This window comes from Zingiber officinale, chromosome 1A, assembly GCF_018446385.1.
Source record: "Zingiber officinale cultivar Zhangliang chromosome 1A, Zo_v1.1, whole genome shotgun sequence".
Lineage (NCBI taxonomy): Eukaryota > Viridiplantae > Streptophyta > Magnoliopsida > Zingiberales > Zingiberaceae > Zingiber > Zingiber officinale.
In genome coordinates, this window is record NC_055987.1 from 130,070,762 (window position 1) to 130,082,223 (window position 11,462).

General features: G+C 43.4%; 1 protein-coding gene across 1 annotated transcript; it reads left to right on the plus strand.

Moving 5' to 3' along the window:
* The first annotated feature begins 8,261 nt into the window (after positions 1-8,261).
* Positions 8,262-10,183, plus strand: LOC122033385 (transcription factor MYB106-like). The gene is made up of 3 exons (XM_042592392.1): positions 8,262-8,792; positions 8,876-9,005; positions 9,144-10,183. The coding sequence occupies exons 1-3, from the start codon at positions 8,660-8,662 to the stop codon at positions 9,898-9,900; spliced, it is 1,020 nt and encodes a 339-aa protein (XP_042448326.1). The 5' UTR covers positions 8,262-8,659; the 3' UTR covers positions 9,901-10,183.
* Positions 10,184-11,462: the final 1,279 nt, after the last annotated feature.

An 11,462-nucleotide genomic window follows, 5' to 3' on the forward strand; every position in this document is an offset into this window, starting at 1 on the left:
CGATGGTTAGATCGTGGGTAGGGGCGCTGCCCCTGGCCCCGCAAGGGGATTCGTTCCGCGATTGCGCCCGAAAATCGCTAAACGGAACCACCGGGAAATTGTACTCGTAAAAAATTGTAAAATTATAGGAAAAATTACAGAAAATTATAGAAATATATAATTTCGAATTATATATTATTTTTGTGATAGTCATGGCCCAAAGACCCAATTCGATTGGATAATTTGTGTTGTAATTCAAAATATGGCCTGCGTGCCATTTTGTGTGTTTGCGTGTGCTGTATTTGATACGCGACCTGCGAGTCGTGCCTCCCTATTTATATTCTGGTTGTAAATTAGATTTAGACTCGAATGTAACTCGAGTTTCAAAATGTAATGTAAATTTTGAAGCGGTGGAAGGTCCACTCAAGACGGAGTTACGAGGAAGGCGCGAGCAACACAAGGTGGTCAAAAGGAAGGCGCTTGAGAAGCTGTTGACCTTAGGTTGACCATCCGATCTTCTCAATGGCTTGAGAAGATCGTAGTAGGGCCATGACATAATCACAAAATTATTTAATTAATTGCTTTTGTGTGTATGTGATGCATGCTAGTTAATTAAGTAATTAATTAGTGCCTAACGATTAAATTAGATCTAAGTCGTGCACATGATGCACCCTTCGATTAGATTAGATCTATCGAGTATATGATACACATCATCGTTTAGATTAGATCTAAATCACGACAACTCGTAATGCCTACCATGCCGTGATACCTACCACTACCTCAATCGCATGTTGTTGTTGAATCTGTCAAAGCAGAGCAACACATACTATCTTGGTAGGGTACGGAGGGACAATCTTGGTCCCACCTATCAACGCATGGGTGAGTACAACTCAATTAGATTGAGTAACTAGTTAACTCAATTGGATCGAGTTTAACTATATGCATTATCCAATGGTTGGTAGATAGGTCAAAATCACGTTTATATTAACTCTTGGGCGTATTAGCCAAAGCTAACTCGAGTTTTAATATAAATACAAATTTTATCCTATAAACAAGAGTTACATAGAGATGTAATTGTTAATTAGTTACCTACCGATCATACTAAGTCTTGGGCGTATTAGCCAAAGCTAACTCAAGGGTTAGTATGATGTGGATCTTGTCCCACATGAATTATAGAATTCAGTGGGAGCATCATTTAGTTAAAGGCCTAATTAAATGATTAAGAATATGATATTTATTTTCTGCATTTTTCTGTTGTAGATAATCATGACGTCAAATACGAACACTTTCTCCCTGCGATCTGTTCTTGAGAAGGACAAGCTCAACGGAGCAAATTTCCTGGACTGGTACAGGAACTTGAGAATAGTTCTCACCCAAGAACGTAAACTATACGTTCTGGAGCAGTCCATTCCGGAGGCTGCCCCGCGAGCTGACCGAGATGCTTTCAAGAAGCATCAAGATGACGCATTAGATGTGTCTTGTCTAATGCTCGCGACCATGAACTCTGAGCTTCAGAAGCAACACGAGTTAATGGGCGCTTACGATATGGTTGAACATCTTCGTCAACTGTATCAAGGTCAAGCGAGGCATGAGAGATTTGAGATCTCAAGGGCACTGTTTCAGTGCAAGATGTCAGACGGGGCTCCTGTAGGCCCATATGTACTCAAAATGATTGGGTACATAGAGAACCTACAAAGGTTGGGGTTCCCACTTGGCCAAGAGCTGGCCACTGATCTTGCAATCCTTGCCGGATAGCTACAGTCAATTCGTTCTAAACTACAATATGAACGAGATTGACAAGCCACTGCCCGAGCTGCTTAGCATGTTAAGAACTGCTGAGCTAAACCTTAAGAAGGCTAAGCCCAACACTGTTCTGATGGTTCAGAAACATAAGGGCAAGGGCAAGCCCAAAGGCAAGGCACTGAAGCCTAAAGGAGGGGTCGCCAAGGATGCTACCTGCTTCCACTACGGTCAGACCGGGCACTGGAAGAGGAACTGCAAGGTATACTTGGAGGATCTTAAGAAGAAGCGAAGTGAGACTTCCACTTCAGGTATATATGTTATAGAAGTCAATCTATCTATTTCTACATCATGGGTATTAGATACTGGATGTGCTTCTCACATTTGTACTGATGTGCAGGCGCTGAGAAATAGCAGGGCATTGACAAAGGGCGAGGTGGACCTACGAGTAGGCAATGGAGCACGGGTTGCTGCTGTTGCTGTAGGGACTTACTTTCTATCTCTGCCCTCTGGGCTTGTACTAGAGTTAGTCGATTGTTGTTATGTGCCTGCATTAACTAAGAACATTATATCAGTTTCTTGTTTGGACAAGAAAGGTTTCTCATTTACAATAAAGAACAAATGTTGTTCCGTCTATTTAAACGATATGTTCTATTGTAGTGCACCTCTGATAAACGGACTCTATATTCTAGACCTTGAAAGCCCTATCTATAACATAAATACCAAGAGGTTCAAGTCAAATGACCTGAACCAAACCTATCTCTGGCACTGTCGCTTAGGTCATATAAATGACAAGCGCTTATCCCAGCTCCATAAGGATGGTTTACTGGACTCATTTGATTTTGAATCTTATGAGACGTGCGAGTCATGCCTACTAGGCAAGATGACCAAGACTCCCTTTAGTGGGCACAGCGAAAGAGCGACTGATTTGTTAGGACTCATACATAGTGATGTATATGGCCCTTTCAATATCACTGCTAGAGGCGGTTATAGGTACTTCATCACATTTACTGATGACTTCAGTAGATATGGTTATGTGTACTTGATGACACATAAGTCTGAATCCTTTGAAAAGTTCAAAGAATTCAAGAATGAAGTACAGAACCAGCTTGACAAGAGTATTAAGATACTTTGATCCGATTGAGGTGGAGAATACCTTAGCCATGAGTTCCGTGACTATCTAGCTGAGTGTAGGATTCTATCCCAACTCACTCCTCCTGGAACACCACAGTGGAATGGTGTATCCGAAAGGAGGAATTGTACCCTATTAGATATGGTACGATCTATGATGAGTCACACAGATCTTCCGACATACCTTTGGGGCTATGCTCTAGACACGACAGCTTTTATACTCAACTGAGTTCCATCCAAGGCTGTGATAAAGACACCATATAGGATATGGATTGGGAGAGATGCCCAGGTGTCTTTCATGAGGATTTGGGATTGTGAGGCTTACGTTCGACGTCAAGTCTCAGACAAGTTAGGACCCAAATCTGACAAGTGCTACTTTATTGGATATCCCAAGGAAAATAAGGGATATTACTTCTACATTTTCAGTCAGCACAAGATAGTTGTGGCAAAGACTGGGGTCTTTCTAGAAAGGGACTTTGTTTCTAGAAAGACTAGTGGGAGCACGTTCGATCTTGAAGAAGTTCAAGATGAGAACAATAGCACTGAAGTCTCGATGGAAGTTGAACTGGAACCACAAAGTGTTGTGGATGATGTTGTTCGACAAGGAGTTGAGGAACAACAACCAGTTCAAGTAGACATACCTCTTCGCAGGTATGATAGGGTACGTCGTCAGCCTGAGAGATATTCATTTCTCTTGTCTGACCATGATGACGTTGTGCTCATAGATGATGAGCCTACCACCTATCAGGAAGCTGTGATGAGACCAGATTCCGAGAAATGGCTAGAAGCCATGAGATCCGAGATGGAATCCATGTACACCAACCAAGTATGGACTTTGGTTGATCCACCTGAAGGGGTAAAACCCATTGGGTGTAAGTGGGTCTTTAAGAGAAAGACTGACATGGATGGACTTATCTATAAGGGTCGCTTGGTAGCTAAAGGTTTCAAGCAGATTCATGGTATTGACTATGATGAAACCTTTTCTCCAGTAGCGATGTTTAAGTCCATTCAGATCATGCTTACTATTGCAGCCTACCATGACTATGAGATATGGCAGATGGATGTCAAAACTACGTTTCTGAATGGAAACCTACTCGAGGATGTGTACATGACACAACTTGAGGGTTTTGTAGATCCAAAGTATACTAGCAGAGTATGCAAGCTGCATAGGTCTATTTATGGACTAAAGCAAGCTTCTCGGAGCTGGAATCTTCGATTCGATGATGCAATCAAACAGTTTGGTTTCATCAAGAACGAAGATGAGTCTTGTGTCTACAAGAAGGTTGTAGGGGATATAGTTGTCTTCCTCATATTGTATGTGGATGACATGCTACTCATTGAGAAGGACATCTCTATGCTTCAGTCTGTCAAGACCTGGCTAGGGAGTTGCTTCTCAATGAAGGACTTAGGTGAGACATCCCGCATTCTAGGGATATAGATCTATAGATATAGATCTAAGAGATTGCTTGGCCTAAGTCAGAGTACATACATTGACAAGGTACTCCTACGGTTTGCCATGCAGAACTCCAAGAAGGGATTTCTGCCGATGTCACATGGCGTGAGTCTTTCGAAGACTCAAGGTCCCTCTTCTAGAGAGGAGAGAGACCGCATGGATCAGATCCCTTATGCCTCAGCCATAGGATCGATCATGTACGCCATGCTATGTACTCGACCTGATGTCTCATATGCTTTAAGCATGACGAGCAGATACCAGTCAGATCCAGGTGAAAGTCACTAGATAGCGGTCAAGAATATTCTTAAGTACTTAAAAAAGACTAAAGAATATTTCTTGATATATGGAGGCAATGATGAGCTAGCTGTAAAGGGTTACAGTGATGCCAGCTTCCAGACCGATTAGGATGATTACCGATCGCAGTCAGGGTTCGTATTTTGCATTAATGGTGGTGCTGTCAGCTGGAAGAGTTCGAAGTAGGACACAGTAGCTGATTCTACAACAGAGGCCGAGTACATTGCTGCATTAGAGGCAGCAAAGGAGGTAGTTTGGATTCACAAGTTCATCACTGAACTTGGGGTGGTTCCTAGCATTGCTGACCCTATTGAGCTCTATTGTGACAACAATGGAGCTATAGCACAGGCGAAGGAACCTCGCTCACACCAGCGGACCAAACACATACTACGACGCTTCCATCTCATTCTAGAGATCATCGAGAGAGGAGATGTGAAGATTTGCAGAGTACCTACAGAGGCTAACATCGCAGATCCCTTGACCAAGGCTTTGGCACAAAGGAAGCATGATGGTCACACTAGGTCATTGGGGCTTAGAGCCTACACTGATTGGCACTAATGCTAGTGGGAGATTGTTAGCTAGAGCCTAGAGCCAATCATTTGATGATTGTATTTTTTGGACTTGTTGTATCATATTCTATATAAATAAAGACATTTGGTTTTTGGTTATTATACTTACTTATATTGGTGCCAAATAAACTAAGTATAATAACGTCCTTGAGTAGAAGGTTCTTACCTATATCAATCGATTGGTTGAATCGATAGTGAGATGATATAGGGAATACTACTCTTAATCATTCCTAGTCGAGTATTAACATTCAGGGACAATGTTAATGCAATAAGACTAGCATGTAGGTCAACTCGATGACTTGATCTCACAAGTCATGGATATAGAGATATCAAGTTGACACATGAGTATGCATTGGAGAATGTATACTGAATGACCCGCCATGAGAAAGTATCATGGATCGTTATATGAGTGTCATATTCTTTCTCATGTGGCTATTAGTATGACTACTAGTCCTTAGACCTGAAGTCACCATGCATCCCTACATAAGGAGTTATGTACTTTAGTTTCGTCAAACGTCACTCGTAACTGGGTGGACTATAAAGGCGATTACTGGGTATGTAACAAATTATGCGGAGGGATGTGAGTGATGTAGATGGGATCTATCCCTCCTATATGACGGGAGAGACATTGATATTCTTGATAGAGTGAGACCACGAAGTGCATGGCCATGCCCAAATGAGTCAATATGAGAGATTGAGCTCATTTGATTGAGTGAGTCTACTTGGAGTTCAGGATTTAGATTTATCAGAGGATGACACGGTCTATGCCTCACATTGATCAATCTAGATGTCTAGGATAGAAGGACACTTGTCATATATTGTGAGGAGTCACAATTAGTAGTCACAAGGTGATGTTGGATCTCAACATTCTTGTAACATTGGGTAGTAATGATGTGTTGCTAGATACCGCTCATTACTTATGCTCCTAAATGGGTTTAGGGGCATTTCCAACGTTACAAGGACCTATAGGGTCACACACTAAGGACAATTAGATGGAGATTAGGTTCATATGATGAACCAAGAGGATTAGATTCATTTGATGAATCAAATTGGATTAAGAGTAATCCTAATTGGGCTAATTGAGTTAGACTCAAGTTGATTCATGTGTTTAATTAGTCTAATTTGGATTATGACTCATTGAATCAATTTAATTAAATGAATTAGATTCATTATATTAAATTGGCTTGAATTAAATGGTTGGATTAGATCAACCATGAGAGAGATTAAGTCAAGTTTGACTTGACTTGAGAGGAAGATGAAGAGTCAAGTTTGACTTGACTTTGTGCCACCTCATTGGTGAGTTGGCATTGAGTGGGCCAATGATGATGCTCCACATCATCATGGTTGCTTAAGTGGGATGCTACCTCATGGGAGTTACCAAGAGTTGTGACTCTTGGCATTCCATGGGAGTTACACACCCTCTTAATGTGGCCGGCCACATGAATGGGTAGATGAGTTTCATTTTGTGAATTAATCTCATTCATTCCTTCATTTTCTTCCTTGCTCCAATTTTGCTCTCCCTCTCATCTCTTGGCCGAACCATCCAAAGGTGCTAGCACACCTTTTGTGTGATTTTTCTCCACCTACTTGTTTGTGTGGATACATATAGAGAGTTGTCTACGTTGACAACTTCGAGATCCGACACCATTTGGACGAGCGGGAACGCGAAGGGCTTCGCTTCAAAGGTATAACCTTTTCTTTTGTAGATCTAAGTGTAGATCTAGGTAGAAGCTCATATTCGTATATTCGTATGTTTTTCAAACCTTTTCTTTGCACGGATCCGTTGGCTAGGGGCTTTCGGGGTTTCGGCGACGCGAAAAAGGGGTTTTCGCGGCCCGAAAAAACCCAACACTAACTTCCAGTTAGGACTTACCCAGTCAAGTCTCCTGTCAACCTTGACCTACTTGACTTCTCTCTTGCCTAACCTCCAGTTAGGACTTTCCCAGATGCCTAAACTCCAGTTAGGACTTACCCGATCAAGTTTCCGGTCAACACTGACCCACTTGACTTGTCTTTTCATCAACCTGGTTAATCCCTTGACCATCTCCACAATCGGACGATTGCTCTAGCAATCTCCATACATTGTCAAACATCAAAACTCAATTCTCGACTCAAGCTTGACCCAATTCAAATTTAGTCAAACTGGTCAAACATGACCTAGGGAAATTGCCCCAACATTTGATACCTTATGTTTAAGTCTGTAAGAATTTAGGATCACAAAAAGTTGAGCGAAAAACGTAGCTAGCGAGAAAAATGGCACAAGAGAGAGTCAACGGATTCGGTGCATCTGAGGAACGAGATGTTGCGGAAGAGTATGCTAGCAGACGAAAAGGAAGTGTGCGACGTTTTCGATGGATGAAAAATCGGAGTGGAATATTACTCGAAAAAAAGGTCTGAAGATAGGTCGGGTGAGCCCAATTCCTGATGGCCGAAATCATCCAAGCAAACGGAGCCGGAACAGAGAAGAATCCGAACAGTCAACTTGGTGTTGACTGTCCGGGTGCCTAGACCAAGTCTAGGTGCCCGAACAATCTGGGCGGCTAGCACCCCAAGGGTGCCTCCTCGTCACGCCACTGAGCAAGGATATGTCAGCCACATTCGGGCACCCGGACTGATCCGGGGGCCCGGTCCAGGATAAGTTTTATCCACGTTGAGGTGCCCAGATTCCTTTCGGGCGCCTAGAGCTATCACGTTAGCAAATGGTTAGATTCGACCAACAGATTATAAATAGAGACATGCTCTCAGTATTTAAACATAACACTTGTAAAATTTTTTTTTTCTATTCTACTTTATGATTTGATGCTTAAACTCTTGTAAGAGGTTTTTTTTATCGAAAGAAGTTTTGATAATAAACTTTTAACGCTTTGAACTAGCAATCTCTCGATTACAAACTAAGTAAAAATATTTATCTTTTTTTAAAAAAAATTAATTCTATTTTAAACCAGTGTTTTTTTAACTTAGTTTGAAAAATTGGGAAGAGATTTTTACATTTTATTTTAAAGATAATTCACCTCCGCTTACCCGCGGTAGGCGACAGAAGCTCCATCTAGGGACGCAGAAGAGGAATGGCAGGCCTCACCGAGGCAGTAGATCATCAAGAGTCCTTGCATTCCCAATCAGACGTTCATCTCTACCAGAACTCCACCTCCATGGATGAAGAAAAATCAAGAGATTCAAGCAGCAGTTGAAGGAGCAGAGAGAGAGAGAGAGAGAGAGAGAGAGAGAGAGAGAGAGAGGCTGTAAAGGATCAATGTTACGTGCCGCTCGGACCACCCAAGACTTATTTATTTCAATGCCATTTTTGTATGGTAACCCTCCAATTCGATGATCAGCAGTCAGCCCTTAGCTTGCTCAGTCTCCCCCTCTTTCTCTCTCTCTCGATCTGCAATAAAGATACCATTCCACACCTTGGCTTTCGGTGTAGCACGCTGAGATGGACTGGTGGTTGATGGCCATGAGAGCTTAAGCATTAGGCATTTGCTTGTGAATTGTGATGGGCCGGTCGCCGTGCTGCGAGAAGGTGGGGCTGAAGAAGGGGCCATGGACGCCGGAGGAGGACCAGAAGCTGCTGGCCTACGTCGAGAAGCACGGACACGGTAGCTGGAGAGCTTTGCCCGCCAGAGCCGGTGAGCTACGCGCCTATGCTCTTCTGAATTGAACATGAGAAACGGTGAGGGATGATCAAGTGTGAATTGTGGTGGTTTTGCAGGGCTCCAGAGGTGTGGGAAGAGTTGCCGGTTGAGGTGGACCAACTACCTGAGGCCAGACATCAAAAGAGGGGAGTTTAGTGTGCAGGAGGAGCAGACCATCATCCAGCTTCATGCTCTCCTCGGGAACAGGTTCGATCTCCTCTAGAAAGTAGAAATGCTGCACTGTGTCGAAGTTTGGATAAGGATTTGTCATTGTTTTCTCTCTTAGATTCTGTTTCTTAGCATTTGGAAGGGAGCATGACGTTTTTGGAAGTTTGCTTGTTGCAGGTGGTCTGCGATTGCGACGCACCTGCCGAAGAGAACAGATAACGAGATCAAGAACTACTGGAACACGCACCTGAAGAAGCGGCTGGCGAAGATGGGCATCGACCCCTGCACGCACAAGGCGAAGAGCGACGCCCTCAGCTCTGCCGCTGGCGCCGGCGGCGGGCGCCGCTCACGGAGCGCCGCCAACCTCAGCCACATGGCGCAGTGGGAGAGCGCACGCCTGGAGGCGGAGGCACGCCTCGTGCGGGAGTCCAAGCTCCGCACGGTCGCCGCTCTGCAGCACCAAATGGGGTCGTCGCCGCCCTCCTCGGCCGCATCGCCGCCGGGCTGCCTCGGCGTGCTCCGGGCTTGGCGAGGTCAAAGGTCCGACCTTGAGTCGCCCACCTCCACGCTGAGCTTCGCGGAAGGTCGCCTGCTTATGGCAGCGGCCGGCGGAGGGCTCGTCGACGGCGACTACCAAGGAGCCAGTAGGATGGATAACCTCGCAGGCTTGGAGGTGCCCGACGCGGCCGCCGGAGGTGAGGCACCGTGGCTTGGAGAGGCGTGCGGATGGGGGCAACTACAAGTCGGCGGAAGCTTCACCGGAATGCTTCTGGGCGACAAGAATTCCAACTGCGGCTGTGCCGGCGGCGATTCTTATGGAAACAATGACTACCTGCAAGAGGAGGAAGAGGGGACAGAAATGAACAAGCACTACTGGAACACCATTCTCAACTCTGTCAACTCTTCCTCCTCTTCCACCTCGCCGGCGTTCTAGAATCGAGAAGTAGGCCACTGCTTAATTCAACAACTTCATTGCGCGTTTCCAATTGAATCTGTAAGAAGCAAACAAATAAGATAAAAGAATTAGGTGCCTGCATTGGTGCATTGTCCTGAGAATGTAACTTCTGTTTTTTTTTTTTTGGTTTGTTTTTGCCTAAATTTAGTAGTTTTGAAGAACAGGCGAAGTGTTTGTAGCTGATTACTGTATTGCTTGCTTATCATGTTACTGGCTCACAAATATTAGCAAGTTGAAATACTAGCAAGCAAGTTGAAAGAACTGGGAAAGATTACCGAGAGAGATCAAGGTTGAGTATTTTTTATCATAATACTTTTTTATATTTATAGAGGGCAGTAAAATGCTCAAAAAAGTGAAAGATTCTTTCAAGCCTCAGCTACAAGTCAGAACAATTTGAAAATTTCAGTGTTACTCTTTAAGTTTCCTCAAGGTTCTCCCAGAGAAAGTAACCCTCCTCCTAAATAAACACTGAATTTTCCAAATTGTCAAAGATAAACAAGGACAGAATCTTGGATGCCTCAACCACAAGGTTTTCCTCTGCCCTGTCATTTACTCCACTGTACCATAATTGTAGATGAAACACGGTTGACCAGAAATCCATGCGGCAACAGTTCCAAATCTGTATGTGATATAAAGCCTCTGAGAGGTCTTCCTTCCCCATCCAATCTAGACCTACCCCACAGAAATGAGTGTGATGTACTGGTGTCACGAAGAAAGACAACCCACATGCTCATTGCTCATCACGCTTACATAAAAGGAGTGAGAGGAGAGAAACGAAGGAATTTAAGATATTTTAGGTCTTTAGGAGTGACAAACCGTACGCATTTGGCTTTGTTATGTATAATACAATTGTTGAAATTGTATAAATGCGCTTCCTAAATAACATAAAAGGAGAATCAAGAAGCTACGATCTATGATCATGTGTATGTCGCCAAATATTCTTGAAAAACTATGGTTGTCGAGAGAATTATCCTTCATCTCAGAACAGGAGTAACAATTATATTTACTGAACATAACACAAGATCAAGACAAAAACATTTATGACACAAAAAGGTACCTAAATAGCGGAGCAAGGTAGATCCGAGCAACGTATAGGTTTTCCATGGTAGCATATATGTTCCCTCGCAATGGATACAAGGAGTGTTACCACAATAACCTGTCATGAAAGTGACACTTATTGTGTCCTGCAATAAATTGTGCATGATGGTGAAGTAGATGCGGTCCATGAATGAGGAAATCAACCTCAGAAAAGAATAATTAGTTTTGTTTTTTACCTTTGGCTTCAGTAAGCCCACTTTAACAGTCAGACCAAATCAACCGATCCAGCAAGATAAGATATAAAAGCGCATGTTAATCCAGTGCACAGATTGTTATAGGTCGCCATCACCTCATTTAAGACTGCTCTTTAAGCTTTCCCTTCCAGTTCCACTATGGCTCCATATCAATACAAACAAAGGGCTAGTTGAAGCAGGGTAAATTGGATTCAGTAGTTGCTGAATTGTGCTAGTTCAAAAAGTTTTATTTAAAAAATGGTAGATCCG

Coding starts and splice junctions, on each gene's coding strand:
- LOC122033385 (XM_042592392.1), top strand. CDS start 8,660: ATGGGCCGGTCGCCGTGCTGCGAGAAGGTGGGGCTGAAGAAGGGGCCA. Junction 8,793..8,875: donor AGCTTTGCCCGCCAGAGCCG/GTGAGCTACGCG, acceptor GTGGTTTTGCAG/GGCTCCAGAGGTGTGGGAAG. Junction 9,006..9,143: donor CATGCTCTCCTCGGGAACAG/GTTCGATCTCCT, acceptor TGCTTGTTGCAG/GTGGTCTGCGATTGCGACGC.